This window comes from Trichosurus vulpecula, chromosome 8, assembly GCF_011100635.1.
Source record: "Trichosurus vulpecula isolate mTriVul1 chromosome 8, mTriVul1.pri, whole genome shotgun sequence".
Lineage (NCBI taxonomy): Eukaryota > Metazoa > Chordata > Mammalia > Diprotodontia > Phalangeridae > Trichosurus > Trichosurus vulpecula.
This window is the reverse complement of record NC_050580.1, coordinates 203,596,032-203,617,813: the sequence shown is the minus strand read 5'-3', so window position 1 is coordinate 203,617,813 and position 21,782 is coordinate 203,596,032. Positions and strand designations below refer to the sequence as shown.

The window sequence follows — 21,782 nt, the reverse complement described above, 5'->3', positions numbered from 1 at the left end:
TTGTTTCTATCATATATCCAGAGGCAACAAGAAGTCTTCATGCCCTGTGCCATTTGGCGTAGAGCCATTTTATATGCTAGGTTATGACAGGATTGGAACCAGGGTCACGTAGTCAGTGTGTGTCAGAGGCAGGACTGGAATCCACATCTTCATAGCCAGCTTTTTAGTCCATTTTACCATACTGCCTCTCATTCCCATGATAAGTATCTACAAAAAGAGGACGATGAACATGATTGCAGCTTATACGCCAACTTCTGATGTAGAGGATGAGGAGATGGAGAAATCCTACAAAAATCTTAAAAAGACCCTCCAAATTCAATGTACACACTTTAGTCATCAGTGACTTCGTCGCAGAAGTGGGCATTGAAGAGGATAAAAAATGTTAGAAAATATGGTTCAGAGCTAAGAAGTGAGTGACAGTAGTAGACAGCACAGAAGCCTCATTCTTACACGTTATTAGTACCGGTCTTGAGAAAGTAATCAGCAGGTACTAGATCAGGACCAAAATGATACCAAACTAGAAGAAATAAGTGCTTTTGAACATCCCCTTATGAAACAATGAGAAGCAATAGAAGAGAAATGAGTTTGAGAGACCCAATTAAACCAAATTATTCTGAAAGAATTTTAAGGATGAAATTGGAAATAGGTGAGTAAATAGAGGAACATATGGAAGAATTCTCTAAACCCATGTTAATAACACACCCTTTTCACTGTAAATGACAGTAAAGTCTCCACATTTGGATTCCCAGACCTAGCTGTGTTAGAGAGTAAAAATAGCACTAAAAACAAACCTGGGAGAAGTAGCCAGATGAGACAAGGAGTAGGCAAGGCAATTTTGAGGATATTGAGGTTTTGCTTCTCAGGGGGGTATGTAGCTGTAAATAAGAGAGAGAGATACCCTAAAGGATTGGAAAAAATTGAGCCTAATGCTTACACAAGGAAAAAAGTATAAACCTGGGGAAAATGTATGCTCACCAAAAGAGCTGGGGGAACGTGGGGAGGAGGGATGCTCCAATAAAAGCACTGCGCAATCTAACCTACTCTCCTCCTATTCAACTCTAGGTCCGGTTCATTGCTCATCTGCAGTGTCTGTCTAAGTCTCTAAGATAGTATTGACGGACCAGTTATGCGGAGTTGGCCATTCAATGGCATATCATGGTTTGGTCAACAGGCATTCTTCAATTATTTCATTTTTTCCATGTGGAGAAATAGGTTTAGCTTTTTTGATCTCTTTTGAGATCATGGATTTCACTTACATGGAACTGAAATGTTCTAGGGCTTAATATAATATGCAAAATATCATCTGCAAACAGGAATATCTAAAAGACCTCATCCTCCCAAGCTGAATCCCTGTTCAATTTGAACTCTGCACTAGAAATCATCAAAGGCAGTAGCAAACTCCTTTGGTGAGCATACAATTTCCCCAGGTTTATACTTTATTTTAAACTAGTAAATATTGAACAAAATTATGCCTACTGTCCTTTTAAAAAATCTTATATGATTTTGACATTTGCAGTGGAATCAGCTTTTTGGGATATCATTTAAAAAGTTTTCTTAAAACTTTCATCAAGGATGCCTTCAGTTCATGTATAAATAAGTCACATAAAAATGTGGTAGGCATGGGAAAGTACTCTGGGTTAGTATTGAGATTCTCTCAGTTATCTTTTTTCCTTGTGTAAGAATTAGGCTCAATTTTTTAAAAATAGGTTTAACACCAGTATTCTTCTAATGATGATGTGTGACTGCAAGTCATTGACTACTACCTTCTGAGAAGATTTAGTGCCAATCACAGGGCAAGAAGGATTGGTGTGAACAAGCTGCCTGGACTAGAAAGAATTGTGCAGGAAAGGCAACACAAATGACTTCAGAGAGTAGAATGGATGAGGAGGAAAAGAGAGCCTAGTCATGGCAGAAGGGAATGATGGACAGCTATGAACTGCTTTGGTATCCCTGCAATCTTAAGGGATCTACAGGAAGGTCCGTCCCCCGAATATTGAAAGGATCTCCTGTGGAGAATATATGAGAAGATAGGTTTGAGAATCCCCCTGCAGAATGAAAAGTTATGGCTGGGTTGCTGTCTACATTGCTGAAGAGAGTCTGTTGAAGTACAACAAGCATTTATGAACCAAGTCTGTGACTTGAAATTGGTAGAAACAAGGCCAGGTGTAAAGGTGATCTGAAAGGGAAGCTTACCTTTTTACGTACTCATGAGAACATTTTTTGAAAGCGTTGCCTTTTTTCTTCTTGATTGCCTGTTAAATTTTTCATAGTATTTGGATTTAGGGAGAAGTATTATTTTCTGCCACCACTTCTCTTTTCTCTTTTTTTTTTTTTTTTTGATCTGGACATGTGATTTCATGAGTGGCAAGGATAGGGAGAAACAAGTTCACATTATAGTCTTAAAGTACTCAAAGTACTTTAGTACTTAAAGTACTAAAGAACCTTGAGAAGATGAAAGATTTGCCCTTGGTAACAGTATGTAACAGAGGTCTTTTAGTTCTAGTTTCCATGGGAGAAGAGAGAAGGTTTTGAACTGTAAAAGGAGGATAAAATCACTCAGGTAACTTGAAAGCATTTGGATTTGTGAAATAGGGCAGAGCTGAATTTGGGGAAGAGAAATTTGGCAAAATTTGGGAGAAATTGAAGAAAATTTGGAGAACAATCTCCAGCCCCCATTCTGCTTCCAGGACATAAGAGAAGCCAGATCGAGAACAATGAAGGAGGATATAAAAGATGGAAGGAATGGAATTACAAGAGGTAGACTAGAGAAGGAAGAGGAAAAAGTAGTTGGTAAGACAAAATAAACAAGAAAATTTAAAGGAAACAAAGGGTTAAACTAATTGATAGGATAGGTTGGTAGGTGGGGCGAATTGGTTGTAAAATCTTTTAACTTTAAAAACTTCTCAAAAGTTTTGAGTGCTTAGAGTTAAGGTGTTTGTTGCTGTTCAGTCGTGTCTGACACTGTGACTCCAGTTGAGGTTATTTTGGCAAAGATATTGGAGTGGTTTGCCATTTCCTTCTCCCGCTCATTTTATAGAAAAAGAAACTGAGGCTAATAGGGTTAAGTGACTTGCCCAGGATCACACAACTAAGAAGTATCTGAAGCCAGATTTGAACTCAGGAAAATGAGCTCCGGACTCCAGGCCTGGCACTCTATACAGTGTGCTACCTAGCTGCCCCATGGTTAAGGTACAAACACTAGAAATAGTTTTGGGAGGAGAAATTGTTCAGTGCCTTGCATTGAGGGTGTGTGATGTTTGTGTTTCTGCCACAATCAGTTGACTGTTGTTACCTGTTTTCCCAGTGTAGGCTGATATCCCTCTTGAAGGAGGAGGCGAAGGAACTAGAAAGACCTAGAAGAATGTCTTTCCATATTCCGTGTTGTTAGGGACGATGAAGGGTAGAAATAAGCAAGGCTTCATGGGGGGATGTTTCAGGATGATAGAGAATGAAATCCAGGAGAAGGGAAGGAAAAAAGGCACCTATGATTTGAGGCTTTTCCCAGAGAAGAGAGAACTGTATATGGTCTGAGGAGGAAGAAGCTGCTTCTCCACTTAAAAATGACATAGGACAGACATAGAAGCCATCAGATGAGAGATGTTCGTTTAGGAAGAGTCAGAGGAGGAAGAAAAGAGTGATAGTAATTGGTGATTCCTTTGGGTTAACTTGGCAACGATACAGAAGGTATGTTGTCTTCCTGGGGCATATATCCAAGACATAACAGAAACTTTTAAGACTTATCAAAACTGTTGACAGCTACTCACTTTTGATGATTCGCCTAGGCATTTTTAGAGTCAGTAATTATAAAGTCCTGGGCAAGAAACTGGAGACCTTAGGGTAGGTTGTATTTTTAATTACTTGTATCCATTGACTGCAAGGCATGCAGGAAAGAAAATTTAATTTGAGAAATGAATAGTTGAACAATAAGTGGTATGTGAAAGTGAGACTCCTTTAACAAAGGTTGGTAAGTATTTGCCAGGTGTCTTGCAAAACTAATCAGAAGGGTTTTAAACTAAAAAGGAGAGGGAAAGAGAAGACTGTATGTATAGAAAGAGTAGCCATGGTAAAGGAATTAGGGTTAGTAACTGGGACACCCACAAATTCACAGGAGCACAACCGAAGAAAGGAATAGTAATAAAACCCATGGCCTCAAACGTCTATATAAAAATACTCTAAATTTAGGCAACAGACAAGAGAAGTTTAGAGGCTCTAATATAAGGAGGCCAATTGTACTTTGTACGTGTCTTTGAGATTGGGTGGGATGAAACCTATGACTCAGCTATGGTCCAGGATGGAAATACTTTCTAGAAAAGAAGCAGGATAAGTGAAATAGGGAAGACAACAGTTGAGCATGGCATATTAAAAAGGTGTACTTGTGAGGAAATTTAGGAAGCATGACCAAGAGTATTTGGGTAAGGGCAAAGTAGGGAAGAACAAATAATTTTGTTATTGGAGTATACTACAAACCATTGGAACAGAAAAAGGAAATAGATAAGGCGCTGGAGAGCAGATCACAAGTCTAGCAGAGAAATGTGATATATATTGATGGGGTATTTCAGTTATTCTGTAAAGGTGCTGGAGCTGTCTCTCTGCCATACAGAGTAGCTAATAACTTCTTAGCTTGATTTATTATATTTTCATCCTCCAAAACGTATAGAAATCAAAAAGGGATATTCTTTTTGGATCTGAGTCTCACTAACAGGAAGGAATGGGTTGCTGAGGTGGAAATGATGGGAACCTTAGAGGCCAGTGATCACTGCTTCTTAGAATTTGTGACAGAGGAGAAGAAGTCTGGGTATATGCCCTAGATTTTGGGAAAGCAGATTTCATAAAGTTCAGAAGAAAGATGTAAGATTCCATGGAGAAAAATGGTTAGGAGAATGAACTTTACACTGAAAGTAGCAGAACAAAAATCAGAGAATACTATCCCAAGATAAGGAAAGAGTACGAGAGCACCTAGGATAGTAGAAAAAAAGGAAATAGAGATATCAAAACAATGGAGAAGGGCAGATGCCTGAAGAGTCTGCAGACTAGAGGCTTGACTTCTTTTCCTGAGAAAAATCTAGAAAAGATCATTAAAGAGATCAAAGAAAGTATATTAGACTCTTCTTGTGCAAAAGATGGAGAACTGTGGATAATTCAGTTGGCTGGACTCAGAACAGTCCATGTGGCCAGACTCAGAGCAGTTGCTCAGTGTCAGCATAGCAGGAAGTCTGTGCTTAGACCTGGACTGTTGAACATTTTTTGTCATTGACTTGGATAATGGTATAAATGATATGCTCATCAGATTTGCAGAGAACAACAAACTGGGTGGGAGAAATAGCTAACATGGTGAATGACAAAGTAAGGACCCAAAGGATCTTGACACGCTAGAGGATTTGTCTCAATCTGTTAAGATAAAATTCTGTGGGGATAGATGTAAAGTCTTGCAATTGGATACAACAACATCATCTTCTCAAGTGTAAGATGGAAGAGGCATGGTTAGATAGACAGTAATTGTTCTGAAAATAATCTGGGGGTTTAGTAGACTGCAAGCTCAGTAGTATGATATGACAGTCACAAAAGCTCATGTCAAACACGATAACATGTACAGCATTTTGTAAGCCTTAAGGCACTATATAAATGCTATGATGATGATGTCATGGTGGGCTACATTAAGGAGGGGCATGGCTTCCAAGAATGAGGGAGTGATAATCCTCCTGTACTCTGCCCTTCTCGCACTTTGTCTGGAATTTTGACAAGCTGCATAGTGTCTAGATGAGGGCATCCAGGCTGGTGAAGGGTCTGAGTTCATGCCATAGTAAGATCACTTTAAGTAACTGTGGATATTTAACCTGGAGAAGAGAAGACTAGGGCACATAATATAGCTGTCTTAAGGTATTTGATGCAAGGCAGCTAGGTGGTGCAGTGGATAGAGCACTGGGCCTGCAGTCAGGAAGATCTGAGTTCAAATCCTGTTTCAGACATGTACTAATTGTGTGACCCTGGGCAAGTCACTCAACCCTGTTTCCTTCAGTTTCCTCATCTGTAAAATGAGCTGGAGAAGGAGATTAGCAAACCACTCCATTGTCAAGAAAACCTCCCAAATGGGTTCTTGAAGGGTCAGATGCAACTGAAATGACGGAACAACAACGAAGTATTTGAAGGGCTGTCATGAAGAGAAGGGGCTAGGCTGATTCTGCCCCAGAGGGCAGAACCAGACAGGAGCAGTGGTACATGTTGCAGAGAAGCCAATTTAGGTCAGATGCCAAGAAAAACCTCACAATTGGAGCTGTGCAAAACTTGAGTCAGTTGTTTGGAGAGGCGGCGGGTTTCTCTTTATGCTAGGGATTCCTTTGGGATGTGGGTTGATCTAGAACGGTTACTGAGCCCTCTTCCCACTCTCAAATTCTGTGATTGTGAATTTGAAGCCAAGTCTCCCTTACTTAAAGTTTGGCTTTCTATCCACTATGCCTAATTTAGAAAAGTTGGGAACTTTTATTTGCAGATTATATACTTTGTCATCAGAGGCATCACTGATTAATTAGCAGGATTATAGCAGTGCCTTCTTAGGGCATAATAGGAACACTGGTTCTTAGAAGTTTTGGCCAGTGCAATACAAAGTGTGACAAATCCTACAGCTGGAAAAACTCTGCCTATGGGCCTGGCAGCAGACTGTTGTCATAGGACGAACATCGCTAAGTTCAAAGAGGCTCACCACCAGACAGTTGGATATCAGGTGAGGCAGTTCCTGAAACTGTCTACTAAGGTGTGGACAAGTGGCCATCTTTCAGTGAAGGAAGTACGAACACCAATTAAATCATAGGTTTTTTTGAAGTAAGAACAACATATACCTGCAATGCCTCCTTTATGTTTTGTAAAATGGTCACTCCATCATATTCATTTTACAGGATGGACTGAAGAAGGCAGAAATAGCAAAATAAGTTTTATGCTATTTAAAGCGTATGAAATGTAAGTGTAGAATGTGCAGGTAGTATAAGACCATTTACATACTGACTCATTTCTCTTTCAAGTGGATGGGCTTAGCTAAGGCATGTTGCAAAAGGGAACAAATAAACTCTTAATCACCTTTTTCTCAGTTTGACAAGAACTGGGAACATGTGCTCTATTTTGACTAGTAGGGTCTAGGCAAGGTAACTTAAAATCTTGTATCTAATGGGGATAGACGTGGGGAAAATAGAAACAGTATTGAAGTTCACACTTATTCTATTTTCAGAGCTGGGCAGCCTCACCACAGCTAACCTGATGGAGAAAGTACGAGGCCTACAAAATCTAGCCTATCAACTGGGGTTGGATGAGTGTAAGTACCCAGGCCACGTTTGTTCATGCTACATGTAGTATTTTGAAATGTAGTGGTTCTTTCAAGGTCTCTCTTTTTTATAATTAAGACAGTATTTTTATTAGAAATTAGAATGGTAAGTATGTTAGAGGTAAGACAAAATGAGAAACCTTTCTGTTGGTAATCAGCATATTAGACTGCTGAGCTGACTGGTTAACGTGTTAGACTCCAGAATGGCTTTGCCTTGCAGTATGGGTGAGAAAATCTTATTTTATGTTGGGGGTGTTTCTCTTTTTAAAATTATATGCTATTCTGAATTCCTTGCCAATTTAAAAGCTATCATTATGCTTCTTTCCTCTATTATAAAATTGGAAAATGGATTGTGGAAAATTCATACTTTGTAATTAAGAGAAAAAGCTTGCTAGTGATGTAAACTAGCATATGTTAGAGATTCACCTTTTCTATAAAGCCTTTGCTGACCATTTAGTTGGGAGGTGTGCTGATAAAAATGTTTAACAGCTGGCTCTGCGGGAGAAGAAAACTGTATACAGGAAATGCTTCTAAGTTTCATCTGCTCTGTTAACATTTTCTCCATCACTTTGTTAAGCCTATGCCATCAACAAAATAATAACTCAAACTCTGATTTGTAGCATTTGCTAATTTCTGAGGTATAAGTGCTCACAATGAAAGTACAACGATTAGTACAACCCTAATTCCTATCTACAGGGATCTCACTCTCCTTTTAATTCTTTTAGCGTTAATTATTTGTCTTTAAAACTCATCTGGCACTAAGTTCCGTACTAGCTTGTATGAATGTTTATCTTGCCTGTATTTGACTTATCTCTCCAACTAGATTGTTTCTTGAGGTCAGAATCTTTATTATATCACTTTTCTATGGGCCTCAGTTTTCTCATCTGTTAAAAGAGAAGGATAGATTAAATGATTGCTACAGTTCCTTTCTGGTATAAAATTTCTGTGATAATCTTTGATATATCAAGCAGAGGGTGATAGAGGTTGAAATAATTGAACACCTTAAGTTAAATCTTCCTTTGGTTGTTAATGTCTTATGATGACCAGTTCTTTTATCTTTGTGAGTCCATTTCTTTGCAAAACAAATTTTTTGGTAGCTCCCAGATACATTTTTGGTGACAGAGTGAAACATTATTGGTGTTCAGATTAGAGCCCTTCTGCCTCTGAAACTGTCAAGCTCTCAGTTTGTTTATTTTTCTTTGTTGTACTCAAATCTATTTGGCTCAAGATAGTAATAGAGGCTCAATCTTATAACAGCTTACATTTATATTGTGCTTTAAGGTTTATTAAAAAGTGCTTTACGTACATTATTTTATCCTCATATCAACCATATGAGGTAGATGCCATTATCCTGATTTAATTGATGGACTTCCTCTAAATAAAAATTAGAATTGGTATTTACTGTTCTAAATCCATATTTTTAGTATGAGTGTTACTTTGGAGTATCAAAGAGGAGGTGTGTTTATAGAAACACAAACTGGAAGGGACCTTGAGAGAAGAGATCTCTGCTTCCTGAAAGGAATAAAACTGAACCTACACTTACTGCAATAGAAGTGATCTTTATTGCCAGCCAGTAAGTCCAGGGATCAGAACTACAGTGGTCTTTTTGGAAATTCAGTTTTATTTCAACTTCTATACTTGTGTTTAGTGGTAGATTGCCACTTTAATTGACCATTATGCTTTTTGTTAGAAACATTTTGGTGCCATGTGGAACACAGTTGCTAATTTAGAAATAATTTCACTGATGTGTATCAGATTTTCTGGAAAATGTCTTCTTTTATTTTCTTGTCCATGGTGTATTTGCATAAAAACAAGATTTTTGTTCCTTATGGATATTCATCTGCTCTAGGGGTTGGTTTTTCATTTGACACCCTAATCTGGTGTTTCGATGTCTCAATCCTCTCCCTAATATTAATTGAGAGGATGACATGGATGAAAAATAAGCAGCAGGAGCTGATGAATCCCCAGAGACCAATGATCTTGTTTTTATGCAAATGTCCTTGCTGATAAAGATAATGAGAAGGAAAAAAAAAGCCCCACAGAAAATATCTACCCAAGAAGCAGAATTGCTTATTGTTGCTTTCAAGGAGGCATTGTATGATGTTAGTTTAGGAATAATGTGGACCTTTTTGAGTTGGCACTGACAAGATTGGCTTTCTTGGGAGAGCTTTTTCCTTTTTTGGTGGTTCTTGAGTTCCAAAACATGCTTCAGATAGCTTCCCAAGTACATTTAGTCTCAGGAAACATTGGATTTTTTTTTCTTGCTAACTTGTTAAATATTTATGGCCCCTTATGTGAGAAAGACTCTTGAAACCTCCTCATCTCCACCTGCTACTTTCCCTAGCTTTTAAGTCCCAACTAAAATCCCACCTTCAACAGGAAATATTTCTTACCTCCTCTTAATTATAGTGCTTTCCCTTTCTTATTTATCCTGCATATAGTTGGTTTGTACATATTTGTTTGCTTTTTGTCTCCCATGTTAAGCATAAAATCCCACAAGCTTTTGACTTTTTTTGTATTCCCAGTGCTTAGCACATAGTAGGTGCTTAATAAATATTTATTGATTATTGATTATTGAAGGGTGCCTCTAATCTCTGAAAAGCATATGTATATTAATGGCACATTTTGAAACTACTTTACAAATCCTTTGTCTGCAGGTTAGTTCTTTTCCCACTGTGCTTAGTCTCTTATCTCTTCTTGCCAGTAGTCTTCTTGCCTCTGGGATTTGTGAACTCAAACAGATCCTTCACATTATTGCCTGATAAATTTTCTTTGACTATGTCAATAACTTAATAAAAAATATTCCCGTCCTCTCCCCCTTTCCTTTTGTTTTGTTTTGTTTTTGTTTTTGCAGGGGGAGAGCAGGGCAATTGGGGTTAAGCGACTTGCCCAAGGTCACACAGCTAGTAAGTGTGTCAAGTGTATGAGGCCAAATTTGAACTCAGGTTCTCCTGACTCCAGGGCCAGTGCTCTACTCACTGTGCCACCTAGCTGCGCCACCTACATGCCCCACCCACCCCCCTTTCCTTTTATAGCATTATTTCCTCCATAAAAACTTTACTGATGACCCATCACTCTCATTGCTAATGATCTTCTCCTTTGGACCTCCCATGGCAGTTTGTTTTGTATTAAACTCTCTAACGCATTTGTTTACTATTTATTTTAGTTAGTTATCTGGGTATCATATTACTCTTATAGACTAAGCTTCATGGAGAAAGAAGGTGTATCTAATCTACATTTTATATCTCCCACTAGAGCCTAGAATAGTACTTAGGCTCTCAATAAATGTTAGCTTATTGGTTCTGTATTTGTTAAAAGTGATTTATGGTAGAGCTAGGCACACTAATACATGGTTGGTGGAGCTATGAGGTAGTCTAACCATTTTGTAAAGTAATTTGGAATTGGGCTTTTAAAAAAAAGGATGACTAAAATGTCCACTCTTTGACCCAGAACTCCCATTCTTAGTCATATACACCAAGGGAATCAGAGACAGAAAGAAAAGTGCCATACACTCCCAGATATTCATGGTGGAAGTGGAAAAACAGAAACAAAGTCGGGGCTTATCAGCTGGGAAATGGCTAAATAAGTTGTGGCACATGATCTTAATTGAATATTACTATACTGTAAGAAATGACAAATAACAAAGAATTCAGAGAAGTGTGGGAATGCTTATGAACTGAAGAAAGCTGAAGTAGAAAAACAATACGTAGTATTATACAACATACGATATACAATGTATGATGACTACAAAAATGTAAATGAAAAGAGCAAAAAATGACACTGAATTTTTTTCATTCTAATGATTAAGCATGATCCCAGAGAAGAATTGAGGAAAAGATCTTTTCTTCTTTCCTTGCAGTGGAGGGAGGCTATGGATGTGTAATATTATATATACTTCCAGACACTATTGAGCATTGAATCATAGATTTAGAACTAGAAGAGACTTTAGAGGCCATTTTCGTCTAACCCTTTCCTTTCACAGTTAGGAAAACCAGGGCCCAGAGAAGTTTAAGTGGCTTGCCCAAGGGAGAAGGCAGCTTGATTTAATGGTTAGAGTGAGGAACACTTGAGAGTCAGGAAGGCCTGAGTTCACATCCCACCTCGGGTATTTACTAGCTAAGTGATGCTAAGTGATTCTTTGCCTCATTTCTTACCTAGCCTTAATCACTGATTGCCTTAGTCAGAGGGAGACCTGGGAAAGACCTGGGAAAGGTCAAGGTCTGTCACTGCATCTGGGGTCATCTCCAGTCATCCTGATCTGTATCTTGTCACTGGACCCACATGGCTCCAGAGAAGAAAGTGAGGCTGGTGACCTTGCACAGCCCTCCCCCACTTTGATCCAACTCACTTGCAAGTCATGGCATCACCTTCCTGATGTCATGTTCCTCTTCCAGAGCAGAAGACAAACAGTGATGTTGGGCAAGTCATTTCATCTCTCTTAATCCCCAGTTTCCTCTTCTGTAAAATGGGGTTGTGAAGACCAAATGAGGTAATTATGTAAACTGCTTTATAAAACTGAAAGGATTATGTGAATATTAGTTATAGCTACTACCCCAGATCCTGGAGATATAAGGTGACAGAGGTGAGATTTGCACCCAGGTCCTCCAAGCTGTCTTGTCTGGTTTTACTGATGTACTCTTTTTTGCTTTCTTTTAAAATCTTTCTTATAAGGGATAACTTACTGGGTAGGGAGGCAAGGAGGGATATGTTTGGAAATGAAAATGACACAAAAATGAAAGTTATCTGTAAGAAGAAAGTGATGTCTCTGTATACTTGGCCCGGAGTAGGTGGACAGACTTGGGCAAGAGATAAGTTAATATACAGCTTCCTGTTAATCATTTTTGTTCTGGCTTTAGCCTGTTATGGAATTGTGCTCTGAAGTGTGATGCTGATGCAATCTTTTGTAAGTTGTCTAGTTTTAAGAAGAAAAATATTTCTTGGTTTTATAGATTTAATAATAATAATGGTGATGATTATAATAGAATAATTGTGTTTCCTTCTGTAAAATGAGAAGGCTAGACCAGATGATCTCTAAGGTTCTGACACTGAGATCCTAAGGTCTGGAGAACTTAGGTGATTCAGAATCCTGCATCTGACTGTGACAGAACTTATATTGGAATAGTGATCTCCTCACTCCTGGTCACATCTTCTTTCTGCCATGCTAGACTTCCACTTGATAATAGGCTCTGTGTCCATAGCCCTCGTAATAACCCAGTGAGGCAGGCAAGACCAATAGTATATATACATTTTACAGATGAGACAATTGAGTCTCAGAGAGGTTAGATGACTCACTGAAGATAACATTGTAAGTAGCAGAACTAGGACTTGAACCTAGATTTTTTTTACTTCAAGTTCAGGTTCTTTTCACTCTCACAAGGTGAACAGAAATTTGTTGATTCTGTGGGATCCAGGAATTTTATCCTTATACTGGTTTTTTTCCCCTTACCTGTGAAGGATGCACATTGCAGCCTTTGGAAGAACTACTTCCACACTAGCATTTAGAATAGGTATTTTCATGGAGTATATTAGGCCTGGACCTGACTACTTTTTTTCTTTATTTAAGGCAATATGCTTTACCAGACTGAGTTGTGAAATACAAACGTCATTTGTTTGTACTGTGCGCCTCATTGTTTGGGAAGAGAAGAGGTACCATTAAAGCAGAAGCATGTAATTGAAAAAGAAGGTGGGCTAGCCACATAGTGAGGGGCTAGGGAGAACAGATGGACAACCCGAGAGCTTTCCTGGACAACCTCCACTGTCTTGGGTCAATCCTTTGGGGAAGATTTTGAGGAGATTATGGATGACACAGGAGGTGTGATTGGGTTCTGACCTGCACTGGAGGAAGGAATGCCCGCATTGTATAGATCTACTAAAGAAATTTGGACCACAAACTCAAGGTCTGTGTTAATTTGACTGACTTTTGTATTAGTTTGTGCTGAAATGCTGTGGAATGGAACGTATTATATTGAGAATGGTATAAGAGGTCTGGCCTAACAGGTAGACTTGAAGTCAGTAACACCTGGACTCAAATCTTACCTCTAGCATGTACTTACTCATTTTGTAATTGGGGATATGCCAGTTAATCTCTATTCTCATTCAAGCTTTCCAAACCTATAAACTATCGATTGGTTACGATCTGTTGGTGGAAGGACCTTCACCACTCCCACACCAAGAAAATTACAGGCCCTTGACTTCTTGTTTCCTGCACTGTGAGGGATGGTAGGCATAGCAATAAACATTTCTGCTTCAGGACACGAGCATTTCAAGTTGTACCACAGTTTTCTCCTGAAATTTGCATCTTCTACTTTTAATATTGATTTCCTAACCTCTGATTAGGACTAGATGTTCTTAGGAGACAATCAGGCATTTTCCTGGTGGCTTGTTTGGTAACTTGAGCTTTTTTGAACTTAATCAACATAGGAAGAAAGGAAAGTCATAGCTGACCTGGCATGGCTGAATAGGCCTAGGTGCCAAAAATGGGGACAGACGTCTTCCAGGGAACAACCTCTAGATGGCAGCATTAGCCTGGCTCTCGGCCATTTGCTTGTTTCATCTTTCTCTTTAAAGATCCCTACCAAGATGTGAATAAGGCCCTCTGGCTTCTCCAGAGCCTTTGCACAACTCCCATCTTCAGCCCACTCTTCAGCATTACCTTTTACTTCATCTCTCTATCTTAGGCAAAGAATTGCTGTGTTTAAACAATGTCTAGTTCTGTGGTGAACAATATTCCTTTAGTCTTGCTAGCGTTAGAAAAATAGTATTTAGTTTTTGGAGGAGGAGGCCAGCAGCGATGTTCAGGCAGGTGGAAGTGACAGTTTTATTTATGAGCTTCCATGGCCAGGTCAGAGCCCTTCAGCGTAGAGATGCACCTGCGGCGCCTCTGCTGGTGGAACTACTCCAGGAAAAGGAAGGGTCCTTGAAAATGTGCCCACTCTACCCGGGGCCTGCCCTGTCTTTGTTACCTTTCAACACTATCATCGTTGGTCATTTCATTTAGTGCCACATCGTAGAAAACACTTAGGAGCTAAAGCAGTGAACTTTTGAAAAAGGTGGTGACTTCAGTTTGGGATAAAATAATTTTCTAGCATTTTTAATGAAGGGCAAATATCTGTTCACATTTCTGAGTCATGAGACTGTGGGGAAAGAGTAGTAATAAATAATCTCTATAGCCCTGGGCAGTTTACCAGGTCCTTTCACTTAGATCCTTACTGGAACTTTGTAGTAGCCTTGGAAAGCAGGTAATTCAAGTTGTATAGATGAAGGAGGACCCTGGGTCAGTGGGTGGAGACTTGCTTCAGCTAGCATAGCTGGTAAGTGGCAGAGGCCATACCCAGTCCAATATTCTCTCCGTTGTACCTTCATTAGATGCTAACCGAGAAGTACTGTGGTTTATAAAAACTACCTATCTGTCTTTAAAAAAATCCCCCATGTTCTTTTATTTGGTATCCTTACCCTCACTTTTTTTTTAATTTAAAAAACATGGTAGGTATTGTGAAGGTTGGAGTTGTTGATAAGGAAAAAGCAGTAATCTTTCTGAGTTCAGTCAGGTCTCATGAGCAAAACAGTTGATGCTATAAAAGTGTTCAAACAGTGAATATTGAGTGACTTGATCACCAGGGAAAGGAAGTGAGTAAATGATAAAGAATTATAATAACTAGCACTCATATGGCTCTTTAAGGTTTGCAGAGCACTTTACAATTATTGCCTCTCATTTGATCCTCACTGTAGCCCTGGGAGGTAGGTGCTGATACCATCTCTACTTTACAAAGAAGAAGTTGAGACGGGCAAAGGTTATGTGACCTGCTAGGGTCATACAGCTAGTGTGTATCTGAGGGAGGATTTGAACTCGAGTCTTCTTGACTCCAGGTCCAGCACTCTCTCCATTTCAGATGTGAATTTGAGGGTTGTTGTCATACTTTGACATGTACCAAGACTTCTTAATTTAAAAAAAAATGTGCTCTGTATCTTTTTTGTCTGTGGTAATTCTTTCCTGTTCCTTTGATTGGTTACCTGAAGTTGTTAAGCATAACTGTCTTCTGCAGAGTAGGTATTAAATATTTGCTGCTTGAATAAGCATTGTAAAAAATTGGGTTTGAAAGGCAGGTGACTGACTCGTTAAAAACCTGTGTTGTTGGGAGTTTATGACCAGACCAATCTAGTGTTAACCAGAATTGGGCCTGATCAGCACTGGAGGAGAAGGCCTCCACTGGAATGAAGACTGTGCTTAGGTATATTTTAGGACTTTGGGAACTGGTGATCGAGAGGAGAAAAACAATTCTGCCCGTAAGTTGCTAGGCAGGGTTTTTGCTTTAGGCTGCCTCTGGTTCATTTCTTCACAAACCATAGCATGGCCATTGATATTTACTGACTTTGAAGACTCCTTTGTTCATTATGTCCTGTCTATGTCTAGCTTTCTAAGCTTTTATTTATTCTTGCTAGGGTACACTTAGAGTTATAATCAAGATGGCATCTTCGTATTGAGATCCTGTTTTCGTTGGCGCAGAACTTGAAATGGTTACCTTCAGAATTGGTATATAGCTGTTGTTTGGACTTTAACTAGAGGTAGTTTTTAGTATTTTGGCTTAATTTGAAGGAAATTTAATTTATCCATTTCCAGAGATTGAACATTGCAAGGGGAGAGGGTGGAGGGGGGTGGGTAGGTATAAATTGTTATTACTTTACTTGTTTTAAAAAAAATCACCAAGCCAGAGAAGGTTAGTTCAAAAGAACTGTACTTTGTTGTTGTGATCTGTGTTACCCAAATATCCAATGATATGCTTTTCCTCTCTTATAATCATTACCTTAGACTGTGGTAGGTATTCATACTATAGTCAGTGATGTGTTAAACTATGGTAGGTATTCATACTATAGTCAGTGATGTGGCATACTATTTTGGAAGTAATACAACTGAAATATTATAAAAATCCAGAATTCCCCTTATTTTCATGTGGAAGTGTTTAAAAAAACCTCAATGAAATATAGTTTAATTACCATTGTGACCTTGAACAGGACTTACTCCCAATTTCCTCATTTATAAAATGAAGTTGGTGTGCAAGTGAGGATAGAGGTGAAGATTGGATTAGATAATTTCTAAGATGTCTAGGTAATTCTGTAAAGCTGGAAATTAGCATTTTACTCTAGGAATTTTATTTTGTAAAATTTTATAATAATGGAAAATTAGTATGCCAGGATTCTTCCTTTCCCCTATTATTAATAAAGTAAGATATATACAAACTGATTAGTTTTTCAGAGCTCAAAGGAAACATTCGGTTCTTAATATACTGGTCAGTTTCATTTTCATAGAAAGAACTCTGGGGAAAAAAAACATATTATATGAAAGCAAGGTTTTTAACAGACTGCATAAAGTAGCTTCAGTTTTAAATTCTTATTTGTAGTTTTGGAGGGGGAGAAGGAAGAAGAATGTAAAATCATTTGAGTTAGGTTTGGTTAATTGATAAATTGTTCACTTTTCAATGCCTAAATTTGCATAGTCTTTTGAGTCTGGCCCTGTGATTTACCAGTATGGGGTACTCCTAGGGAGGAAGCTTACTTTGCCCATGCAGATCTGAAACTTAGGACCTTAGAGAGTTGCCTGGGGAACTGAAAAGTTAAGCATTTGCCTAGGTTCACATAGCTAGTATTTGTCACAGGTAGGACTTGAACTCAGGTTTCTCTGACTCAGAGATCAGATCTCTACCTGCTCAGTCATGTTAATGATGCATATGCAGTATTCTGTATTAGTTCACTTAAATACGTAATAGTGAAGTAGTAGTAATACAGCCCGAGGAACAAGGAGTTATTTTAGAGATTTTAACACTGTATCTTTGTTTTTACTTTAAACCTCTTTACTCTTTAATGATCTATATTTAATGAGAACGACTTAATAATCTTTATGAATAATTAATCAGTTTACTCAAGAGCAAATCATTAGTAATATGTCAGTAAGCACTAAGTGCCCACTGTTTCAGGCACTGTGTTAGGTACTGGGAATACAAATTCAAAAGTGAGATTGGCCCTGCCCTCAAGGAGCTTGCATTTTAATAATGACGGGTAAAATGGAAGTGAATGGTGGCTCATCATTTCCGTTCTTTTCCTCTTTGTATCTTCTTCGAATGGTGATAACAGTTTCCTAACAGAATACAGATTTTTTAAAAAAAAAGGAATGCTAAGCTAGTCGCAACTATATGACCAAAGATCATTTTGTTGATTAGCAAAATACTCTTTCATAAGCAAAGGTTGTGCGAGAAACCTTGTGGGTTTTTTTTAAATTGGCTGCTGATAACCTTGAGTTGTCAGATACATGGAAAGTATTTTGGATGTCAAATGGAAATACCAACTCTCATTTCTTCCCAGTTCTCTCTACTGCATAGGAGAGACTATAAATATGATCTGGAATGTAAGTAAGGAGATGGAAAGGTTGTAAATGATGATAAAGTACCTCCAGCAAAGTCTTTTTCTGGTAAAACATGATGGGTGCCTTATTATTAAATTTAACATTCTGCAAGGAAGAACAGACAGATTTAGGAAATTCTAGAGAAGTGTCCTTAGTTGGCAAATATCTATGTAAAGATTCAGTGCCCAGCTCAGTATTTTTTCGTGTAATAGGCACTTAATAAATGTTTTGATTAAATGTAATTGGTCAAGGTCTAATAAGAGCCAGTGGTGAATGTGAAAGAGAGTAATTTGAAGAGTACAGTAGAAAGAAAAAGAAAAGAAATGTTTTAGAAAGAACTGTTGAGTTTGATATATTTAAACCTAGCATTGGTAGTTAGGAAAGGGAGAATATGAGTGAAGGATTCAGCTTGAGAATTGCCCATGTAAAAGTAATAACTGAGCTTGAGAAATCAATTGATGACTTGGTGATAAGGATGCAAAGGGGGAAGAGCGAAAGTGACATTTCTCATTCAGCACTTAAAATGATCAGTGGTCTTTGTCATTTTTGTCCTAGTGAGGGTACCTACCAATACTATAACTTCTTACATAAATATCTACTGGCAGGACTTAGGCTGAATAAATTCATCCTCTCCATTTCCTGGAGCAATAAGTCCACAAGCTCATTGATTTATTGAATAAAATAAATTTTTTTAAAATATACTTTCTCTTTGTAAGTTTTTTCTTGTTTATAGATGGTCAAATTAGTAGGGGGCAGAATCATCTTTAAGTGACCTCTGTAACTTTGACTAGAAGGTGTCAGATGAGTACACAGGGACTTTCATTTGGTTTACAAAATGAAAGTATACCAAACCATAGAAGCTGGATCTAGCAATCCAGTAGAGCACTTATTTACTTTAGCTTTGAGGTAAGAAGAGGAAAGGAAGCCATTGTTAAATCAAAAAGAGTCTTGTCAAAGAGGCTGGCTGGCTATTTAGGTTGGTCCTCCACAAAGTGGCTCAGAAATTCTGTTTTATCAGTACACTCAGAAGTGTCTAGACTTGGAGAAGCTGTGCTAGCCAAACCCACAAGACTGTTAAACCTCAAAGTGAGTTTTGAAATTTACAAAGACGAATTTGACTGCTGAATGGACCTAGATTCTCCTGTGAGCTGGACAGTGTATCTTCTTTCCAATTGAAAAGCCTATTTCAAAAACTAAATTTGTAATGAAAGGCTATTTAGTGATCCTAGAATAAAGAGTAAAGGAAGTTGGATAATTTTAATGGATAATGCCTTGTCTTCATCATAGAGTCTGTATGCTTGGAATGAATATTTTTGGCACCTTCTGATCTAAATGGTACTACTCCATTTTTATCTGTCCTTACACATGGAGTAAATAGGAGAAAAAGGGAACAACACATATAAGCAAAAGGTCATTAGTAGGAAGCAGTTACTAGTGGGAAGACTTGGGATTGTTTCCAAAGCCATTGATTTCATTTGGGTTATTAATGACTTAGATCAGACTTATCCTCATAGGGCTACACAGTTTGATGAAACCAGAATTGCAAACATTGATATTTTAAGTAGATTTTTTTCCTTAGAAATATTTGAACCCATTAAAAGAAGTATCTTTGAAAGAAATAATGGTTTTTCAACACAAAAAAATATAAAATGCTATTTGGCGCTTCAATTTCTGAAATAAGGCTGGACCAAATCAATAGGAATAGTCATTAGGTTAGCTATTGCAAAAAGAAAGAAAAATATAGTTCCTGAAGGTATCTGAATGGGGAATTTTGACTGGGTATACCTTTCTGAGTGTGTTTATAGGAAAACTTTTTTTTTGTATTAATACATAAATTTTTAGTGGCAACTTCTGAAAAACTGCTTCTGTTTTGAGTTATGGACTTTTCTTTAGGAATGTAACCATGATTAATGTCAGGCATATGGCTAGTGTCTAGATGCAAAACATGTCACCTGTGTGATTGTTGGAATCATTGTGCACATTTTGAGAGTGAGTCAGAACACAATTTTCTAAAAAGAGATTTCTGAAAAGCTCTGAGGCAGGGAATCTTAGCTATATGAGAAAACAAAGAACTTAAAATTTATCTACTTTGGAGCAGAAGACATTTCTGAGAGGATGGAATATTTTATTATGATGGTTAAAAGATCCATAGTTTTACATTTTTAGACTTTTTTTGTAAAAATTAATCTGTAGAAGTGCCCATATGATAGCTCAATGCTATTTCCATTTTTTTAATAATTGAGGAAAATAAATCCTAGAGATATGATTTCCTAGGTATGATCTATTGGGGAAACAACCCCCAAAACAACCACGGATCCAGAAGTTAGAAGATCTAGGTTCTCGTCTTGACTCTTCTACTTCCTATGTGACTTAAGGCTTATCACTTTTCTGTGCCTCAGTTTCCTAATCTATAAAATAACGTCCTATGTAAGAAAATTATAAAAGTCCTTTGAAAAGTTTTTATTTAACATAATATCTTTATAGTTATTGTTATAATCAACATAATAATATCAGAATGGGGCTTTAGTGCAGTAAGGACCAAGTGACAGATTTAGATGTCTTTTGTCTGATGGCCAGTCTAATTAGGTTTGGAGAATTACATTCAGGAAGTTGATGACTAGGTGATGAATTGTGTCGAATGCTGTAACTCAGGAAAACTCTGCAAAGCACAGAGGAGTTGTGATTCTCTCCCCTTGCTGGAGGGAGAGCCCAACAGTGATGCAACTATGGATTCTACAAGCATTGAAATACAAGTGTAATATTCTGTCAAGCGCACAAGATCAAGGAAGAGTCTTGGAAGACTTCCATTCTGATGTTCTTTCTGCCATTGATGTGGTGTTTTACTGTTGTTGGTGTGAGTCTTTTCCAGTAAATCAATCTTGGGATTGATTGCTTGAGGGCTGGGTTCTAGTCCCATTTCTACCACTAACTTCCCGTGTGACCTTGGGCAACTCAGTCTACTCCTCTGGGCCTCAGTTTTCTCATCTGTAAAATTCAGGGTTGGGTTAGAGTCTAACTGTTAGATAAACCCATCCTTTTTAAAAGTTACTTCCTGGCTCAAAATGCTCCCTCATTTGAAGACAGAATTATTACTAAACACCTTTTTGCTTCTTTCTCATTTAATTTTGTGTGTGCACACACATCAGAAACTTCAGGAAGGCACATTTTTAGTACCCTTATTCAATCATTGTCAGCTTTTTTTTTCCCTGTTCAGTACTATGAATTTTTTTTGTCCAATCCTGTGAATTCATTGGACAGCTGGTGGCACAGTAGATAGAACCATGGGCTTGGGATCAGGAAGATTCATCTTCCTGAGTAAGTCTGGACTCAGACAATTGCTAGCTGTGTGATCCTAGGCAAGCCACTTAACCTTCCTCATCTGTAAAATGAGCTCGAGAAGGAAGTGGCAAACCATTCTAGTATCTTTGCCAAGAAAATCCCATATGGGGTCATGAAGAATTGGACATAACTGAGATGACTGAATAACAAAAATGAATTCATTAGTTATTGAGAACTTCCAGTGTGAAGGAGACCCTGCGTAGTACACTGGAAAGAGCCTGGGTGCTGGAATCAGAGGACTCAGGTTCAAAAACTAACTTCTATCCTAACTCCTTGTGGGACTTTGGGCAAGTCATTACTCTCCCTGGACCTCAGTTTCCTCATTTGAAAAATACGGGAGTTAAACTCCATGTTCTTCAAGGTGTCTTCCAATTTTAGATCTGTGATCCTAGCGTCATCTTAATTCCCTCTACACATGCAGACTGGCAGCTAGGTTGTAATTTATAGTCTTAGAGTTTCCTGGGGTCACCAGCAGGTTAAATGACTTGCCCATGGTCATACGACTGTGATGTGTCAGAGGCCCCAAGTACAATGCTGTTTTCTTTGACCTGATGTAATTGACAGAAAAGTGGGTTTTTTTGTTTTTTTTGGTTTTTTTAATACAAATTGCTCATCTCATGATCCTGGAATGCCAGTGGTATCGATGGTGGTATCAGTGTTGTAGTTGCTGTCATTTCCTTGATATTCTTTCCTTAATAAATATAACCTTCATATACTGGTTATATGCTATTTTGGCTATTT

At 38.1% G+C, this 21,782-nt stretch overlaps 1 protein-coding gene across 1 annotated transcript in view; it reads left to right on the top strand.

The window, feature by feature from the left end:
• LIN52 (lin-52 DREAM MuvB core complex component) overlaps positions 1-21,782 on the top strand; it is a 115,054-nt gene that overhangs the window by 11,497 nt on the left and 81,775 nt on the right. Inside the window, exon 5 of the mRNA XM_036734312.1 lies at positions 7,217-7,300. Within this exon, the coding sequence (XP_036590207.1) occupies positions 7,217-7,300 (84 nt within the window). The remainder of the gene's footprint in view (positions 1-7,216; positions 7,301-21,782) is intronic.